A 20,891-nucleotide genomic window follows, 5' to 3' on the forward strand; every position below is an offset into this window, starting at 1 on the left:
TATGTAGGTAACCACAGAATTTTTGCTTTCTGTCAAGGAAATTAGTCTTTAGTCAGCTTCACCATCTCTCTGTCACCCTACCCTCCAGTATATCCTTATCTGGTCGTGGTGTCAGAGTAACACTGGTTTTATGCAATGACTTTGGTTATGTTCCTTTCCTTTTTAGCCTATGGAATAGTTTTGGGAGCTTTTCTTTAAAGATCTGATAGAACTTGGCAGTGATCCTTTCCAGTCTTGAGCTTTTCTTTGTTGGGTGACTCATTACTGCTGTTCTATTTTTGTCGCTTAATACAGATCTGAGGAAGTTGTTTTTACCGTCTTGATTTAATTTGGGTAGGTCATACGCTTCTAGGAATTCAGTTATTTCCTCTAGATTTTCTATATGTTCAGAACACAAGTTTTCAAAATTTTCTCTAGTGGTCCTCTGGATTTCATTGGTCTCTGTTATAATGCACCCCCTTTCATCTCCATTCTTGCTAGTGTGGGTCATCTCTCACTCTCTTTGGGCTAGTTTATGGAAGGGCTTGTTCATTTTGGTTTGTTTTCAAAAATTCAAACTTGTGTCTGTTTGTCTTTCTATTTTGTTCCCCCCTCCCTCCTTCATTTTTTCTCCTTTTCTTTTTGTAGTGTTATTTTAGTCTTCATTTAATCAATTTGTGTCTGGTTTTTGTTATTTATTTCTATTGATTTTAAGATTCTATAGATTTTATTGTTCTAAACCTTTGAAGTGTATCAAGTCATTAATCTGCAATTGGAATTTTTAATGTAAAGACTGTTAACTATACTTCTGCAACCCAAGGGTTCTGATAAATTCTGTTTTCTTTTCATTTGATCCTAGGATTTAGAAAATATTTCCCCCTGCTTTCCTCAACAAACCACTGATGATTGTATTCTACAACCTCTTTATTCATTTATAGTTTATGTCATGCTTTTCCTTTTGAGCTTTAGTTTTATTTCACCATGGTATGCTATTCTACAATGAATGAATGAAACTTAGTTGCTTGCCTAAAATGTAACCCATTTCAGAGAGATTGCATGGATTGTTAAGGAGAACTTGTTTTACAGCTGACAGGTGGAACGTTTTGTAGATGTCTAAGTCTTTTTGGTTATGGCACACCTTAACTCAGAAGTTTGTTGATTTTCTTTAACTAGGTTATGCACTCATTCATGAGTGGGATCTGAAGTCACTCGGCATCATTCTTTCTGCCCTATCAGTTCACTTCTGACCAGTAGTGTTTCTTCTATGAACTGGTGTGCATCAATATTTGGCGCATACATTCCTGATGGATTATTCCATGTAGTAACACAGCAGTGACTTTTATTTCCTCTACCTAATTTTAGCTTTGCATTATCATATACAAGTATGACCACTACTTCTTCTTTAGGGATTCCATTTTCCTGGTGTACTGACTTCCTTCCTATCATTTCCAACCTGTGTCTTTTGATAGTGTTTCTGATAGACAATATCTTATTGGATATTGTTTTTTTAAGCTGGATCAGCCAGTCTTCATTCAGTTGTAGGGTTATGATTATTTATATTTAGAGTTATTATGGAGAGGGGTTGCTGATTTCTGGATTTTCTTGGTTGTGTTCCTGGTCCAATCAGTCATTGCATGTTCTTTTCTCTATCCCCTACTCACACCAGAGGTTTGGAAGTTTATCAGTTTCTCTCATGATATACTGTACTCCTGTGCTTGACGATGTCCTTCTCCTTTTGATTCCTTTGTGTATATTAAGTCTATGAGTCGGGGTGGTTCTCTAAGGCTGGTGATATTCCAGTTTGTACACCCTGAAGTCTAGGTGTCTCCCATGTGTGTTGAAAAGACGATGCAAACACAGTGATGAGATCCACACAGCAGGTCAGTTTCTGATCCTTCAAAACCAGCTCAGTGTTAAACACACTACTGATGTGACGAAGCTGTGAAGATTAATTACACTTTGAACCTCAGAGTCCTCCATGAGCATTGCAGCAGAGAGATAGATCAGCCCAGAGATTGTGCCTCAAGCTCAGAGCTAGCTAACATCTCTGCCATTATTCTCAAATGATGAGCTCAACTTTTTAGCTACCAAGGGCAAGGTACCCACTACACTATTCCCTGCCTAAGCCAAGCTTCCTGCTACCTGAAATTCTTGGTATGTTGACATCAGGCCTTCCCTTCCTCCCAGTCATCTTCCATGCTGGGGTTGTGGTTGATTGCTCCTGGGTTCCAGGTAATTCTTGTTTGAAATCAGGGTCAAAGGGTAGTTTGGTCCTAAAGGATAGATTTCCTCTCCAGACGGTATTAGTCACAACTCATGAGACTTGGAGAGTAGAAAACTGAACCCTCTCTCCCCTCCTGGCTCCTGGTGGAACAGTGGGCTGCACCAGAACCAAAACCAATTGGAGGCTTCAAAAACTGTGGTACTGGAGGCTTCAGAAAGCCCTGGGATTTTCCTGGGGTAGAGCACCGTGGTTCCTTTTCATCTTTTATCTTTGCTCTTCCTCCTGATGTGGAGCAGCTAGGCAGGCAAGGCTATATCCTATTCTTCCCTGTTGGTTCAGTTGTCCTTCTGTTTCTCCTCACTTTTCAGCCTTCCTGCCCTTCTCCCATGATTTCTGATGCTTCTCTATCATGTCTCTTTTTACATATAATAGTTATCCTCAGCATCGGCTGTAAAATATAGATACAAGCTATCAATCAAGCGACCTCAAGGAACTTTTTGAGATTTTGGTCTCTGTTTTTGGATTAGTAGAATCATCTCTGTTTTCAGACTATTAGAATGAAATAATTTAAAAATGCTTATAAACAACAATGTAAAAAAGTCACCCAATGAGTCATTTCCTGATGAAATAAGTATTTGTCCTTCACAGAGGAAATAGCCATAGATGTACAAGTAAGAAAATTGTATTCTGGGTTGTATGTGTTGTTTTCATGTGTATATGCATATAAATGTGTGTGTGTGTGTGTGCGTGTGCGTGTGTGTGTGTGTGTGTGCATGTTCCTGTGAGTGTGTGCACACACATTCACATTTGTGTTATGGCCAGTGGTTAACCTTTGGTGTCATTCCCCAGCAGCTTTCTTGACTACTTTTGGAAATCTGGGACCTAGGGGACTCCCCAGTTAAACTAGGTTGACTGGCCAGTGAGCCTCAGGTATCAACCACCCATCTCCAGCTCCCCAGTGCTGGGAATAAAAACATGTGCCACCCATCCAGCTTTGAGGGTATGTGCTGGAGGTTGACCTTAGGTTCTCATGCCTATGCAGCCAGCACTTTTCTGATGGAGACACATCCCTAGCTTCAGAAAGTTGTATTTTATTATATATTAATAAAAAAAAGTACATCGGTGTTTTGCCTTCGTGTATATGGCACACACCACATCTGTGCCTGGTGCCCCTGGAGGCCCAAGAGGGAGATGGATCTCCTGGAAGTGGAATACAGATGATTGCAATTGCCATTTAGTGACTGTGGACCAAACCCAGATCCTGTGCAAGAAGAGCTAGTGCTCTTCTTAACCTCTGAGCCATCGCTCCAGCCCTGAAGGAAGTCATGTTTTAAGACATTGGACCATATCTCCAAATCCAGTTACCTGATTTCCTTTTATGTTAGCCGTGAGACTTTCCTAAAGCCAAGTGAAACATAACAGACAGACAAAAACCCTTTCCTCTTCTGTAACAGGGGAATTGATAGGTGCTATTTGATCTGTTGTGTAAGGATGGATATTATACATGGAAGAGCCTAATCAGTGCCTTCTCTTTGCTGTGAGCACCCAGAAAACGACAGTACGACGCAGTCCAGGACAAACCACTACTCTAGTAAGGACACATCCCAGCCATCTATCTCCCATCTCAGCTCTTCCCCCACCCTCAGGTTTGTAGAGTAGGACCCTTTATTTCTATCTCGCAGATAAATCCGTTGATCGTTAGAGAGGGAAATGACTCATGAAGCCAGCACAATTGGCACTATGAATAGCAGCAATGGGCAGCATTTCCATACATCACATCCTATGGGCCGACACTTAAGTACGTTCTATGTCCTGGTCCTTCTAGTCTTCATAAAGGCCTTCTAGAGAAAGTCAACATTATCTCTGCCTTACAGAGTGGGAATATAAGATGGGAGTAGATTATCAGACTGCTTCAAGTTCACAAAGCTAGCAAGCACCTAATCTGGAAGCCTAAACCCAACTGGTTTGATTCTAGAATCTCTGCTTTTGCCTGTTACTCTACACTGTCTCCCACACCCCGCCCTGGATGTTAGCACTCAGTAACCCGATTACAGCCCAGAGGATTTCAGTCACCATAGAAACAATTTTGTGCTGGTTTCTCTTCAAGAGCAAACCCCAAATCCATACTTGACACTGTAGAACACACAATGTTAATGCCTGAAAGAGCCCATGGTTTCCAAAGTCCTCCCCGCTCTGCCGAGGAAGCTTCAGAGTGATTGCTGATCTGGTGGCATAGTTCCCCGTGGGGGTGGGGGTCCAGGGTCTTGAGGGCCATTAACCAGCCTTGTCATGTTGTCGAGTACTTTAAAAGCCTATCTTTCATTTCGTGGCACTGTTCAGACATAACTGTGAGAATCTTCCCTGCTAGTTCATCTGAATACACAAATGCAGCTCAAAAAGACAGTGATCTACACATCTCCTGGAGGGGATGTGGTGCTTTCTCTACTTCTGACACCAGAGCAATACAGTTTAGGGGTGGCTGGCTGAAGCCATTGAGGTCACAGAACCTACTCCTAAGATATACCATCCTTCCTACTCCCAGAGGCAGAAATTGTTCAAGAAAGGAGTAGAGAAGGAGGTGGCCCTTAAAATAGGTCAGCTGGCCAAGGCCATGTGATGCCCATTGCTGGATGTGTGAGTGACACTGCCTCGGGCTGAACACAGGACTGTCTGCAGCTCTGGCTCTGTAAGTTCTAAGAGACTATGCAGTTTCAGAGTAAAGCAGAGCACAGAAGTAAGGTTTTGGTCAGTCAGTGTAAGGACTGCTTCAAGTGTTGTATCAAGGCTCCCATGGGATTTGCTGCTTCACTAAGTCTCAGATGGAAGATTGAGGACTCACGGAATGTGAAATGGAAGACATCAAGTCTCACCTCCTCAAGAGCCCTCCTTAGTCCCCTCTTTCTAGCACCCACAGCAGCAGTGCACCCATCTTCTCCCCAATTATCTCCAGCTCCCATCTTGTGGTCCTTGTTGCCTCCATTACCTGGCCCAGGATGGCGTTGAGGCGTTCTGATTCACAGTCCACCACCACCAGCCTCTCCTTTTTCTTCTCCAGGTCCTGAAAGAGCATCCGATATCCTTCCTCGGTGGTTGTCAGAATGTTGACAGCCGTCACCTGCCAGTTCTTCTCTGCGGCTGTATCCAAGACTCTCTGCAGGACTGACAGGCCTGTGGTGGAGGGGAGGACAGAGAAATGGCAGCGTCAGCATTCACAGGTGACGTCTGTGTCTGCCTGTGCTTGATGCAGCCCACCTCTACTTCCAGCGGGCACATTTAGCTCTCTCTCTGCATGCACTTCCATGGGATGTTTGATGCTGTCTATACACACTTGCCCTGTGCACCCACTGCTATTCACTATTTGTATTTATTTTCCTAGGAGGTCACTGCTGTCTTCTACCCTATTTCTGTAGCAAGCGCCGTTCCTGCTCCTTGTGTGTCTGAATTCCACAGTGGCAATCACTTGGTCTTATTTTTTTTTATTTTTTATTTTTTGGTATCACTTTAAAGGCTTAGATCTGAAATATAAACTAAATTACTTCGATGGGCTCACTGCTTGTGGACTTTGGCTTCTTCCAGAGTCAAATGGCAGCTTAAATAGTGCCTGCCTCACAGGGCTGGTAAAAATTAAATAAGAATGTTGGATGTGGCTGGTATGATGCCTTAAGGGTTCTCTAAATGGTAACTGCTCTTATTCTGGGACAGTGGTACTCTGAATGAGAAGAGTCCCAGATAGGCTCATGCATATGAACACTTACTAGGTTCTTAGTTGGTGGCACTGTTTGGGGAGGTTATGAAATCTTAAGAAGGTGGGTCTTAATAGAGGAATTATGCCCCCTGGGAGTGAGTGTTTAGGTTTTATAACTTTGTTCCATTTCCTGTCCTCTCTTTCTCTGCTTCCCATGTATAGATGCAATGCCAAGAGCCTGGCTTCCTGCTCCTGCTGCCATGCCTTCCCCTCCATGATGGACTAACTATCTCTCCTGAGTGGTGAGCTAGAATAAATTCTTTCTTGCTTAAGATGCTTTTATCAGGGCATTTTATCACAGCCACAGAGAAGTAACCAAACATAGAGAAATTTAGTAATTGCTTATTGAACAGGGCAACTTAACATCTAAAGGTAGCTAATAACAGTGAATTGAATTTGTGAAATTTGAATATGGTTCCCATAGCTAATACTTTGTCACAGTGCTCAGTAAATGTGTCCTCTATTTCACCACTACTTTCTGATTAAGGTTGTCACTGTGGAGGAGCCTGTTTCTCAGCACTACTGTTCTCCCCTCGCAGAAACCTAAAGTGTCCTTTCTTCCTTTTGTGCAGCAAAGGACCACAAACTAAGTGTCATGTCTCGATGGAAATGTATAGCTTACAATTCAGGAAGACAGGACCACGTTGTTGGTGGAGCTGGTCACTCTCTTAGTCTCTGGGAGAGAATCCATTCTCTTGTGTCCCCAGCTCACGTTTCTCTGCTCGCTCTGCTCATATCCTTTAGCCTATGATTCATCTTCAAAGCCAGCTCTGATGGCCTAGGCATTCTCATTCACTCTGACCCCAGCTCCTCTGACTCCCACTGTCACAGTTAAAGACCTTTGAGATTTGTACCAAGTCCAATGGAGCATTCTGGAACAATCTTTGCTTTCAAAGGTCAGTTATTGAGCAGCCTTCATTGCATATGTAACCTTGACTCCCCAGTGGCAATTGGATTCACACATTTTCCAGCTTCAGAGATGAGGAAAGGAACAGGGGTATGGGGGAAGTGGGTCTTTATTTTGCCTGTCATAGACAGCTACTTTGCTGTGAATCTTTTGTATATATCACATTTCTTACTCCTAGTAACACTGCTAATTCTTGCTGTCACGACCAATATGCTGTCAGGGCTCAGGAACCTCTCTAGACTGCTTCTGGTCTGATTTTCCACTTTGGTTCATTCCCAGTGAATGTTGCTTGATGTGAGTGAGCCACATGTTTGCTGAACCTTCCCTGTGTGTCTGGTGCTATTCTGCTGGCTTTCCTTTTTTAATTCACTGAATTCTAGTGGGTCAGTCTTATTCTGACCCCTGTCTTGCAGATGTGGACACCAAAGCTCACTAGCCCACGGTCACACAACCAGAAAATTGTAGAGCTTAGGGCTTTGAGTTCTGAGGTAGACATAGTTCTTTGCAGAGTTTGGGTTCTTTTGTCAACCCAAGAAATTCCTAACAATATGTTTTTTTTCTTGAGTTGCTGTGGTTTGAGCCTTAATTATGGCACAAGATTATTCTAAAAGGGACCATCGGCAGATGACCCACACAGTGACTGCTGTCTGAGAAGGAGAATAATCAAAATATGGAAAGAGATGGTGAAATGAAAGAACATAGAAAGAAATGGATGCTTCTGCTCTGTCCCTTCGTGTACCTTCCTTTTTGAATGGCACCTTCCCCACTGTCTTTGCCACTCTGTTGTTCAAAGTTTCTAAGATTCTCTTTGGGAAACTGCCAGGGAAGTGCTCCCCTGCCTCAGTTCCTAGACTTTCAAGTCTCAGTCCATTTATCTCTTTACACTAGGAATAACAGTATTCTTACAGGACTAGGCCATGCATAAGAAGGCGGGGCAGGGCAAATGTACACGATAGGACTCAGAAAGAAGAGTTCCTGGATACAGGATGAGTGAATAGAGAACATGGGATGTAATGCAGAAGAATGGGAGGACCGTTAGGCAGATGTGATAAATAAATGTACCGCAGGATAAGGAAGCTACAGAGAAAAGTATGAGAAACAACTGGAAAATATGATTGCGAGGTTCAAAGGGAGAGGACTCTAAACACTAGGAGGAGAGGGAGGATGACGGTGATAGTGACAATGACAGTAAGAATGGATGCTAGTGATGAAGATGGGTGATGGTGGTGGTGATGACAGTAGTCATGATAATGACAGCGATGATAGTCAGGATAGTGATAATGATAATGATGATGACAGTAGTGATGGCCAAGATGAGGGTGGTGACGAAGATGATGCCAGTGTTTGTGGTAAGGATGGCGATGATAAGGATATAAGGATGTTGACAGTGATGACGATAGCAGATGGTGATAATTGTTAATAGTGGTGATGGTGACAGTGGAGGTAGTTATGATGGCAGTTGACAATGATGATAGTGATGATGGTGGAATGATGGAGGTGATGATGATGATGACCACAGTGATGAGGTATTAACTCATCATTGGTGGTGATGATGATGACAGTGGTGGTTGTGATGATAGTGATGGCAATGACAGTGTTGATTATAATGGTGATAATGGAGCTGCTGCTGTTGATGGTGAAGATAACAGGCAGCAGATGTATTGAGGATTTTTGAATCCATTGAATCCATTGTAGGCCCATTTCAGCCATTATCTCACTAATCTTCCTGATACATTCTTGAGGTAGTGACAATTCACCTTCCTTTTAGTCATAAAGGAGTGAAGTCATGGAGGATTTGACCCACTATATGAGTGATGAAGCTAACACATCAAGAACCTGTCTGAAGTCCCAGGGTTCGGGAGGAGAGAACTTAGGTTCAGATCGTGTTAAGCTTTCCCCTCTACTACTGTGAGCTGTCGGCCACTTTGCTGAAAACCTTGGACTTGGCGACATGAGAGTTTGGTGAATGGTAGCCTGGCTTGATGGGTTAGAGGATTCCTCCCTCAAAGGCTATAATTTCACACTCTGAGTTAAATGATGGTGACCAAGGAATCATCGCACAGAAATAAAGCACCTGGCTCACTTCCCCATGTGTTCTAAGGAGACAGGCATCATTCTTCTTCCTGCTGGTGAATTTTCTCCATCCCTCCAGAGTCTCCTTTCCTTAACCCTGAGCTTACCCCGGTCAGCATCATAAATGTAGACAAAGGTCTGCCACTTGTAATGGTCGATAATGCTAATGAGGGCTTCCTGTAGTTCCGGGCGCAGCTGAAGAACAAACTGATTGGACGTGTCAACGGGGAAACTTGGAGTAATGAAGCACACATGGAGGGCCCCACAGAAGGAGGTCAGCATGTTGACAGTCCTTCGTTCATAAAATCCAAAGATGGCGTAGACTCCCTTGGAGAACTGGGAACAGACTAGAAAAGAAGATGAGAAAGGTTAGTGGGGGCTAGGGAAAAGGCTCACTAGATAAAAGAACTTGTACAAACACGAAGACCCAAGTTCTGATCCATGGAAACAGTCAGGTGTGGTTGCATATGCCTGTAACCCCAGCACTGAGGTGTGGAGATGTGAAAATTCCTGGGCCTCACTGGCCACAAGCAGAACCAAAAATAGTAATCTCTAGGATCAGTGAGAGGACTTTGAAAGGAATAGCGTAGAGAACAACAGAGGATGACACCCCATATCCTCCCCTGGTCTTTGAACATGTGCACACAGGTTCACATACTTTCATATACACATGTGCACACATTCATAACCCCCAAATTAATGAATAGAAATGCTCCAAACAAATGGCCAGATGGCTCAAAAAATCCATTTAAGCCACCATCACTAACCATCTGCTGTCTAGCCATCCACCCTACCAATCAACCATTCCATCCACCCATGCCTTCAAATACCAATCTGTTTGACAGCTCGCTGATCTCACCATCTACCCATTCTATTCACACTTTCATCTGTGTGAACACTCATCCATCTGTCTAGAGCCAGTGCTTATCAGATGCCTGTTACAGATCAGCAGCCATCATGGTCATTGACCATAGTAGCCACACAGCAAAGAACTTTCACACAATTAACCCTTCTTGTCACTACAATGACCCTGTGAAGAAATGAATGACAGGGACATTTTTATTTTTTTGTTGGATATTTTCTTTATTTACATTTCAAATGTTATCCCCTTTCCTGGTTCCCCCTGAACCTCCCCGCCCCCATTCCATTCCCCACTCCTGCTTCTATGAGGGTGTTCCCCCACTCACCCACCTACCCATTCCCACTTCCCTGCCCTCAAATTCCCCTACACTGGGGCATCGAGTCTTCCCAGGACCAAGGGCCTCTTCTCCCATTGATGCCTGACAAGGCCGTCCTCTGCTGCATATGCATCTGGAGCCATGGGTCCCTCCATGTGTACTCCTTGGTTGGTGCTTTAGTCCCTGGGAGCTCTAGGGGGCTCTGGTTGGTTGATATTGTTTTTCCTATGGGATTGCAAAACCCTTCAGTTCCTTCAATTCTTTCTCTAACTCCTCCATTGGAGACCCCATTGGGGATCCCGTGCTCAGTCCGATGGTTGGCTGCGAGCATCTGCCTCTGTATTTGTAAGGCTCTGGCAGAGCCTCTCAGGAGACAGCTATATCAGGCTCCTATCAGCATGCACTTCTTGGCATCCCCAGTAGTTTCTGCGTTTGTTGACTATATATGGGATGGGTCCCCAGGTGGGTCAGTTTTAGATGGCCTTTCCTTCAGTTTCTGCTCTACATTTTGTCTCTGTATTTGCTCCTGTGAGTAATTTTTCCCCTTTCTAAGTAGGACTGAAGCACCCACACTTTGGTCTTCCTTCTTCTTGAGCTTCATGTGGACTGTGCATTGTATCTTGGGTATTCTGAGCATATGGGCTAATATCCACTTATCAGTGAGTGCATACCATGTGTATGTTTTTGTGATTGGGTTACCTCACTCAAGATAATATTTTCTAGTTCCATCCATTTGCCTAAGAATTTCATGAAGTCATTGTTATTTATAGCTGAGTAGTACTCCATTGTGTAAATGTACCACATTTTCTGTATCCATTCCTCTGTTGAAGGACATCTGGGTTCTTTCCAGCTTCTGGCTATTATATATAAGGCTGCTATGAATATAGTGGAGCATGTGTCCTTGTTATATGTTGGAGAGTCCTTTGGGTGTATGCCTAGGAATGATATTGCTGGGTCCTTAGTTAATACTATGTCGAATTTTCTGAGGAACTGCCAGACTGACTTCCAGAGTGGCTGTACCAGCTTGCAATCCCACCAACAATGGAGGAGTGTTCCTCTTTCTTCACATCCTTGCCAGAATCTGCTGTCACCTGAGTTTTTGATCTTAGCCATTCTGACTGGTGTGAGGTGGAATCTCAGGGTTGTTTTGATTTGCATTGCCCTGATGACTAAGGATGCTGAACATTTCTTTAAGTGCTTCTTGGCCACTCAATATTCCTGAGTTCAGAATTCTTTGTTTAGCTCTGTACCGCATTTTTAATAGGGTTATTTGACAGGGACGTTTTTAAAGAAGGTATATTAAAGCCAAGGGTTGAAAACCAATCGGTCTATTTGTGCAAGGAGATGGAGCAATGCACTGAGCATGCAGATGTGGAGACCTGAGTTTGGATTCCAGGACATGGAAAGCTGGGCACAGTAGCATGTTTGCCTGTAATCTTATTGCCTTTATAGAAAGATGGGAGGTGAGACAATAGATTTCCTGGCATCTCTTGGGATAGCTAATCTGCACACACTGGAAAACAACAAAGGAACCCTTTCTCAAACAAGATAGAAAGGTGGTCACCTGACTTCCATGTATGCATGCTTACAAACACATATGCACACACACACACAGTTAATGGACATGTTCATGTTATACATCTAGGTCAAATCCAGGGTGGGTAGATACACTGATGGCCTAGTTATCTTTCATTTCTTTACCCACAGCTTTTAGGCAATGCCTAAAAACTGCCACAGGAAGGGTGGCGGCCTACTACTGCTGTTGACATGGGTTCAGGAACACAAATATGGATTCTCTCCACCTTGCCCTTCCTCTCAGTGTATGCCTCCTGCTGATGTTTATGTTGTGATCATGCATTTTGCTAGCAGGTTGCCAGGCCTTTCAGAGGATCAACCACAGCAACTGCTTAGCCACGTAAATACCCCCACAGGATCCATTCTGCAGGATCTCAGCTGCTATCAATGCTGGTTTGCAGGTGATATTATTGCTGCTTAGAGTGTGATCAGAACAAGACTAAGGACATGGGATCGGGCTGTCTGTCAGTCAGTCTGTACACTTCACTTTTCTGTATGACACAGGATGGAGCACTGACAGTCTTCGTCTCAGACAGGGAACTCCCCTTGCTTCATCCTGAAGAGAACTTCAGTGAACGTTAGCTTGTCGAGACCTCAGAAACCCATAACTCGAATATACCTAGAGAATTATTATTATCGTTAATGTGTTTTATTTTATTCTCTGAGAATTTCACACATGAATACATTGCATTTTAGTTATATTCACCCTTGACAGCCACACTCCAACTCCTCTCAGGTCTGCCACTTTCACCTCCAGCTTCGAGTTTTTCAAGGTGACTTTCCCACTGACTGTTCATTCTAGACTGAAACATCATGGGGCACCTACTCTAATCGGCCCCTCGTGGCTGTTCCCAGAGCTGATGATGATAATCATGGCTTGAACTTTATGCTATGTGATATTTTTAATTAATATTCATTGTTCACATGCTTTATAATGCTCACAAAGTGTTTTAAGCTTTATGGACATTTTGTGATTGCTCTAAGAAATTTTATTCTAATTAAATTTTAGTGTAGAAAAGAATGAACTTTATTAGAACGAACTGTTCATCCATGTGTATTTCTGTACTTTGGTCATTCGCACCTTCTCCCTCATTGCCTTCTTCCTCTTTCCATTGGTTCCCTCATTCTCACCAACAACCCCCATGTACACATTCTGAATCTAGATTCTTCAAAAGAGAATGCATGATTAAAACCATCTTTCTCCTTCCTATTGCTTTCTCCTTTCCCTTCTCATTGGGCTCCTTCCTTCCTTACATGGTCTCCTTGTTACTGTCATGTGCACATACACACATAGCACACACAGTGTTGAGGTTTGGTCTATTCATGTGTATGTAATACTAAGTGTGGCCCTGAAGACCTGGTTGCCCCAGAGATGAGAGAGTTTGCACTGGTTGCCCTAGAGATGAAAGAATCCCAAGCAATGCTATGTGATCTTGCCCCCAAGATATTTCTGATTGGTAAATAAAGATGTTGACAGCAAATAGCTGGACAGAAGAGACATAGGTGGGGCTTAGGGTTCCCAGGCTTGGGGTCAGAGGAGAACCACATGGGAGAGAGAAAAACAAGGAAGAAGAGAAATTCACGGTGGGTTAGGAATCAAGAAAACATAACTCTGATGGTTGGCCAATCAAGAGCAGCCCAGATGAAATATAGCAGGTAATAATTGTAGCTTATCAATAGGAAAGTAGAGTCTGGTAGCACAGAGGGCAGGAATCTGTCTGGCTCTAGTGCTGATTAAGGCTTACTGTCAATAATAAAATTTGTGTGTCTTTTGTCCTGGAACTAAATGGTCAAAGGTGGGGTAGAAACTCAGTTTTGCCTTAAAAATTTCTGCAACACACATGAACACATGTATGCACAAACACACATCTACATGCACACATATATATGTACACATGGTTTTAAATCTAGGCTAGATGAGAGGCAGCATAGCATTTGGGGTTTAGCGGTGGAATCCATTTTCTCCTTGAAGTTAAAGGAAGCCTATCAATGAAACAAACCAAAGTTAAATGCTATGTGTCATTTCATTTCCTTGTGGTTCTGAGATTCCCATGGGACAGGAGGAAAGTCCCTGTATATCTGACCTTGACACAGAGTCTGTACAACTGCCCTGCTGACCTTTCATACCTTGCTCAATCTCCTTATTTCCTGATTGGCCACCCTGGCTGTCACTTTACACCTCAATTCCAGTGGTTTATCTCAGGGACTCTGTGTTCTTCGTTCCCTTCTAGCCTGCAGGACTGTTCTTCATGTCTCCTCTCTGAAGTTCTGTCTCAACTTGTCTTACTTTCCCAAGCAGGCTTCTTCCACTCCCCTCATCACCACCAACCTCAGTTTCCACTCTTTATTCACTGTATCTAAAGCCGCAGCCTTGGCTTCTGTCTACATCTGTAGCTGTTTTGTTCCATACCAGTTTTCTGAATGCAGTAATTGTCTGTGTCTCAGAGCCAGCGGAGTGCTCAGAACACCATAGGTGCTCAAGAAATATTTGATGAATGAATTCATGCTGGGTGCTTGAGGGGACATTCACATGACCCAGAGTGGGTGTTGGAAGGGGGTGGTCTCCTGAACCTCTTTTTCCCTTGCCCTGGGTGGCTTTCTTCTGAGGTGGCTCCTTCACCTCCTCCACTCAAACTGTTTTCTCATTCTGCCTAATGAGACTCACTTTCTATGCACAGCCCACAATAGCGACTGCCTTTAAATGTCTATTGTAATTATTAGACTCAGGTTTTCCATAAGTATGATTTTTTTTAAACCAGGAAGCATACATTGCATCTTATCCACCCATGTTAAATATAGATTTGTCAAAATGCACAATCCATCTTTCAGGGGTTAGTGTGCATGGGAAACACATAAACTCTGTTAAAATATTGTAATAGGCTCCATGGTATTTTTAGGATCCCTTCTCTCCCCTTGGGGCAGTGAAATACTGTCCTGTGGCATGAAAATCCAGCTTCCAGACCTGTTCCCTCACGCCACCTTTCACTTTCTCACAGTTAGTTGGATCTCTGGGGTCCTAGTGGCTGTGACATTTTTTGCTAGCACTTTAGTAGAGGTAGAGGGGGAGAGAGGGTTGTTGGGAGGGAGGGAAAAGAAGGGTGTGTGGAGGAAGGGAAGGTGGGGTGGGAGGAAGGCAGTTCTCACTAAATCCATAGACATAGCTAGGCGCAACTTCTCAAATTACCTCCGAATTTTCCCCTCGACAAGTCTCTTTCATTCAAGTGGGTGCTCTATCCTTTAGACTAAGAGGGTGCATGCTAATACTCCTCCCTAAAAGAATGCAACATGGGAGCAGCCTAGCTTATATCAACTTAAGTAGACCCTGACTTGCCACCAAGCTGGATCTTTTCACTTTGATGTGGCTTCTCATTTCAACTAAACCATAGGAGGAAGAGGGAGAGGGAGTGAGAAAGGGAGGGTGGAAAGGAGACAGGAGAGAAAGAGTGGGAAGGGAGAGAGCTGGAGGAGGAAGAGGGATGGGAGGGAAGAGAGGGAGAGGGAAGAAGACTCCACAGACCCAAGGCATGCAGGGCAGGACAGTCATTGGTTAAGTGTTGAGGAAGATAATTAGTGGTTATAAGACATGGCTTTAGAACTGTCAAAGTAAATAGCACAGGAAAGCCAAGGCTCCATAGAGAAAGAACTAAGCTAGATGGCAGAAGACCCAGAGGGTCCTCTCTTCTTTTTCATTAGTATAAAGAGAGTGACTGACTGAGCAAATTCAGTCTTCTCGGGGAAGTTTTCTTAGCTGTGAAACAATGGGGTAGACTGAGCCACACTCAGAACTCCTTCAGACACCAGCACTCTAGGGTCTCAGTGAGCTGACTGGAAAACAGTTACTAATTTAGACCTTGAGCTGTTTGAGGCTCAGATTCCCAGGAACCTCCTTTGCAGCTCTTCAGTCCAAGCAGCTGGTAGAACCTCGGAGTTTTTAGATTCCACACGCTGAAGTGCTGGCACCAAGTCTAGAGGCCTGTGGAGTTTACTTAAGATGCAACCTTTGACCTGTAGTGTGAGTTAGCTCTTCAGTAGCGAGGATAGGTGAGGCCTGAGGCAAATCAGCAGAGCTGGAGTAGGGGGGTGTATTCCCAAAGGTGACTATCAGGGGTGAAGAAACAAGAGTGTCCCTAAGCAGAATCAGGACCCCAGTGTGCATTAGCTGGAACACAGAGTCCCAGTACAGATTTAGAGCAGGCTGACAAGTGTTCGGGGACCCTCAGCACAGGGAAGCCCAGGTGAGCATCACACCTTCTGGTGGCCGTCAGTGTGTGCTGGTATTGGACCACTGATCTATGGCCAAGGATGATTCTTCATACTGACTCTTTTTGTCCCACAGAGGAAATTACAGACTAGTGACCAGCATACAGCAAAGTCTGGACCTGAGCTCTGCCACTCTCGCTACAGAACCCAAGTTTCTGACATACTTGATGTACTGCCTTCTCCCTCTGCAATGATGGGAAGAAACAGACTGACCAACAAGCCAGCTTCAGGCTCTGAACAAGTCTTAAGTGCCCTTTCTCTGGCTAGGTAAAAAGGCATTGCTTCATTGAGCCATATATATGGATCTATCTATCTATCTATCTATCTATCTATCTATCTATCTATCTATCATCTATCTATCTATCATCTATCTATCTATCATCTATTATCCTCTGTATTTTATCTGTATCAACCTATCTGTACCTACATATGTATTTATTTCACCATGGCATGACCTTGCTGTTCTTTTATGTCCATTCCATCCTTGGGAGACCATACATGCTTTTATACATATATGCACTCATTTCTCCTCCGATGAATGAGCCCACTGACTCATTTGTTCACTTCTAAACTGCCAGCTCCCGACCCTCATGAGGCACCTATAGGGCAATAGAGATGTGCTAATGACCTTGGCAGGACCCCAGCCTCAAGGACCAACACATTGATGGTAGAGGATAATGACCGTTACCAGAAAACAGTTACAGTAACAACTCAGTCTTAGTGTCTATTAGGGATGAGTCCATGGTACAGGTAAGGACATTTAGCCTTAGCCTGGAGAGGAAGCTCAGGGGATAAAGTGCTTGGCATGCACGAAGCTGAGTTTAGACCACCAACACTCACATAACAATCCTGGTGTGGTGGGGTGCACCTGGAATACTAGCCCCAGGGAGGCAAAGACAAGGAGGCAGAAGGATCTCTGCTGTCTGGTGTCAGTGAAACAGTGAACTTTAGGTGCAATGAAAGACTCTCAAAAAGGAGATGGAGAGAGATGGAAGAAGACATACCATCAACCTCTGGTCTATGTCTGGACAGGTGAGAGCACACACACACAGGGAGAGAGAGAGAGAGAGAGAGAGAGAGAGAGAGAGAGAGAGAGAGAGACACAGACATACACACATACAGAGACAGTGAAAGAGTCCAAGAGACACAGAGAGACACTGAGAGACAGAGACACAGAAAGACAGAGACATGCAGAGACACAGAGAGGCAGACAGACATACAGACACACAGACACACAGACACACAGACACACAGACACACACACACACACACACACACACACACACAGCCCATCACGAGTGCTCTTGTGCCTTATAAGAAAGCATCAGCCAAAATAGGGTGTTAGCTGAAGTCCTTGTTCACAAAGCATATTCCAGGGGTAAGGAATGGCAGAGACAAAGGTCCTGGAAGACAGAGATGAAGCCAGGCAGTGCTGGGACCATACTGCCATGTCCTGTACTAGGGTCACTGCTTCCAGGACAGTCTGCAGGAGAGCAAATCCAATAACTGGAGAAGTGAAAATTGAGGCCAGGACTCTCCCTTTGGGAGACACTGATCAGGAAAGCCCCCAAGCTGCTCAGCGTGGCAGCCCAGGCCAGCCTGCTGCTCACAGGAGCCCTTTGATAGTCAGTCCTGGTTGCGGCACCATCCACTTAGTATCAATAAATCTCCAGGCCCTGGGCACTGCCCCTGACAGCTCCCTCCATGGGAGGGAACTCCCTGTATCAGCTGCTTTGTAATTGTCACTTCCTTTAAGGCTTCTCTCTCTGACATTTCTCCTTAGCTCCTGGCTTCAGTACCTGGAAGTGTGTCAGACTCGTTGTAAATAGTGGATAATGAGGTGACAGGGACATTTTCATGTTTGGGGAGGGAGCTAGAGCATACGTATGTATTGGAGAATGTTTAGACACTCACCTGGACCCCATGTACACCTGAGCAACTCTACCCTTTTAGGTGGGGCTCTCATTCAACTCTAGTACATTGTCATTAAACATGCTTTACGTCTGTCACTTGGAGGACAGTACCCCCTCGCCCCCCATGCTCTGGCTCCAATCCCTACCCATTCAGTATCACCATCATGCATAGAATTGCTCACATTCCCTCTAAGTGAAGCAACACTCCTTTCGGATGCTGAGACACGGCTAAGTGTCTTTACCATTTAGTAGGTGAACCCTCACCAGTCCTCTGATACAGTCAACCAATATTCACTGTTGCTAGAAAATTGAGATATTGTGATGACCCAAGACACATGCTTCTGGCTTTCCTGGGGATTTTTTTTAAATGACTTCAGAAAGTCTCACATCAAGGAGAGTCACAGAGGAACCCCTGAGATGGCAGTAAGAAGCCAGCTACAGAACAAATGGTCGTTCTTGCTGCTACAGCCAGTGGTGGCTGAGTGCTGGCTGCAGGCCAGGCTGTGTGCTGCCTGTCCAGATAGAGTAGCAGTTTTTCTGCCTGCTGGATGACAGAGGAGGAAGCATTAGAGCAACTGTAGAGGGTTATGTAGACTGGTAGGGGACACAGCACAGCACTGGAGGCAGACAGGAATCTGGTACCCAGGGCCTCTCAGGAAAAGACCAAGCTAAGCTACCCTGCTCTGTGCTGGTGTTTCTTCTTTCAGCTTGGCTTGTTGACTTCTCTCTTCACTCAAAGGAAGATGGCTGACTAGAAGATGGCCACAGAGGACTCATCTCCCTCTGGGCAGCTTGGAGCATTTACATCCCAGCTGGAGTACTGATGACCAGGCCCTGGAGGCCAGTGAGATGTGATTATGTATGAGGTTGGGGATTAAAGAAAGGCTGGGCTCTGGTTGTAGGCTCTGCATTCACTGTGTGGGCATTGTGCTGGAAACAGGGGGCGGAGCCTTGGCACAGAGACTGGTCAGGGGCTCATTGCTTTCCATCCTGAGCTGTATTGGGAACATCTGGGTGATGGGGTCATCCTTTCCTCTTCTCTCCCTCCTTCACACCTTCGTCTTGCCTCTCCCTCCCTCCCTTCTTCCTTTTTTCCATTCCTCCAATCTTCCCTCCCTCTCTCTATCTCATCTTTCTCTCTGACTTCTTTCCTTTTTCCTTCCTCAATCCTCCTCTTCCTTCCTTTCTTATTTCTCCTACTCTTTCTTCTTTTGTCTTTCTGTCCTTCTCTCTTTTTCTCCCCTCCCTCCATTAGAACTTTCATACTCATTAGAGGTATGTATGTGGCCCTATGTAAAAGAATGTTCTATTTCTTCTCCATGTCACTCATTTAAACAAATGTCCACTCAACCAGTAGTATGTGTTGGGCAGAAAGTGGATGCAAGGCTAGTGATGCAGGTTGTGAAAATTTCACAAGGCAAAAAAGGGCAGAAGTGGAGATTTTGTTAGAAGCGCTGTGGTCTCCTGCAGTGGGTAAGTGGGTGAGGACATGGAGGCATCCTGGGGGCTGCCTTTATGAGGGCACAGTTCTATGTGGGCAACAGGGAAGTGCTTCAGTGACATGGCCTTATCCAGGTCAGCAGCAGTCTAGCCTTGAGGCAATGAGAGTCTTGTGTTCAGCCTCTTATGCTAACCTAGCATCCACAACTGGGGGATCAGTGCTGGATATACATTCTCCACTGTCCTGGAGCCTAGATTCCAGAAGGGGAGAGAGGTACAAAAAAAATAGAGGATCCTTTGGGATACTGCAGGTGTTGTAATGAGACCAGAAGAGAGGAGCTGCACTGCCTCTGGCAGGTGGTCAGGAAGCCCCTCTCTATAGCAGCCACAACTGAGTTGAAAAATATAAAGATCTGATGATAATGTTGAAAAATGGTGAAGAGCTGGCAAAGGGCCAGGAAAGGAGCGCCACACAGAGGGATAGTAGCTGTAAGCAGGGCTCAGAGCAAGATGTGAGCTGGGAGAGCAGAAGAGAGCCCAGAGCTGGAGCTCAGCCGTGCGGCACTTGCCTAGCTTGGATGAGACACTGGCCTAGCATGGATGAGACACTGGCCATGGTCTATCCAACCTCAGCTCTCTCTCTGAGTGAGAGCCTGGCTCCATCATCAGATGTGTGTGTGTGTGTGTGTGTGTGTGTGTGTGTGTGTGTGTGTGAGAGAGAGAGAGAGAGAGAGAGAGAGAGAGAGAGAGAGAGAGAGAGAGACTGGCCTAGTATGTGTGAGACCTTGGCTCCATCATCAGGTCTGTGTGGGTTTGTGGGTGTGGGGAGAGAGGGGGGAGGAAGGGAGGAAAGGAGGGAGGGAAGAGATGTCCATGTATTTTTAGCATATCCAGAGGCTGGAGTATTTGGTGTGAGGATGGAAAGAAGGCAGGCATGAAACTTTGAGTAGGGCTAAAGAATTAGTGCTCTCTCTTCAAGATCTAGGTCGCTTTGTATGTGACTTGGGAATCTGTAGAGTCCTTGCTCCAGATTGAGGACAACACTAGCTCATTTCAGAGTCTTCCAACTCTGATTATATAGCACTAACCACAGGGCAAGAGACACTGTGGGTAGAAAGGCTGTCCTGAGTCAATGGGACAGTTTGGAAACGGGAGTGGGCATATATGACTTACTTAATCATGAGATTACTAGCATAGGAGGCCCCTGAGTTCATGTGTCCCAGTGTTTGTGGCCATTTGCAGTCCTTAGGCTTGGGGAGCCCTACTGCCTCCAGCTCTCTTCCCTTCTAAAGCCTTTCCACTAAAGTTGCACTTCTGTGTCTGAAGAAGTGTGCATCTATGAAGTTAAAGCACAGACTTTGTTAGTGTGGGTTCTTGGAGGGCAAGAATGCAAACTGATGGAGGCTAATGAGGCAAAAGTGTGTTGGTGACTACAAAGAAGTATCGCCAAGATTAGTGTTGGGACGTCCTAGTCCTAGAGATGCTCTTCAGAGTGTCACCATTGCCCTAACCAATGTGTCAACAACTACATACAGCTCAAGATTGCTCAGGGTGTGGCTTACCCAAAGGGCAAAGGGCGAGGGGAAGTGGGCAAGCA

General features: G+C 44.8%; 1 protein-coding gene across 7 annotated transcripts in view; it reads right to left on the reverse strand.

Annotated features, from left to right (window-relative positions):
- Positions 1–20,891, reverse strand: part of Gria1 (glutamate ionotropic receptor AMPA type subunit 1) — a 315,108-nt gene that overhangs the window by 135,843 nt on the left and 158,374 nt on the right. For 6 of the 7 annotated variants that reach the window (XM_028782513.1, XM_028782514.1, XM_028782515.1 and 3 more), the window contains exons 3-4: positions 9,036–9,275; positions 5,187–5,371 (exon numbers count right to left, since the gene is read on the reverse strand). In XM_028782513.1, coding sequence (XP_028638346.1) covers positions 5,187–5,371; positions 9,036–9,275 — 425 coding nt within the window. The remainder of the gene's footprint in view (positions 1–5,186; positions 5,372–9,035; positions 9,276–20,891) is intronic. The other variant, XM_028782517.1, reaches the window with a different exon arrangement.

Source organism: Grammomys surdaster, unplaced genomic scaffold (genome assembly GCF_004785775.1).
Source record: "Grammomys surdaster isolate TR1022 unplaced genomic scaffold, NIH_TR_1.0 797, whole genome shotgun sequence".
Lineage (NCBI taxonomy): Eukaryota > Metazoa > Chordata > Mammalia > Rodentia > Muridae > Grammomys > Grammomys surdaster.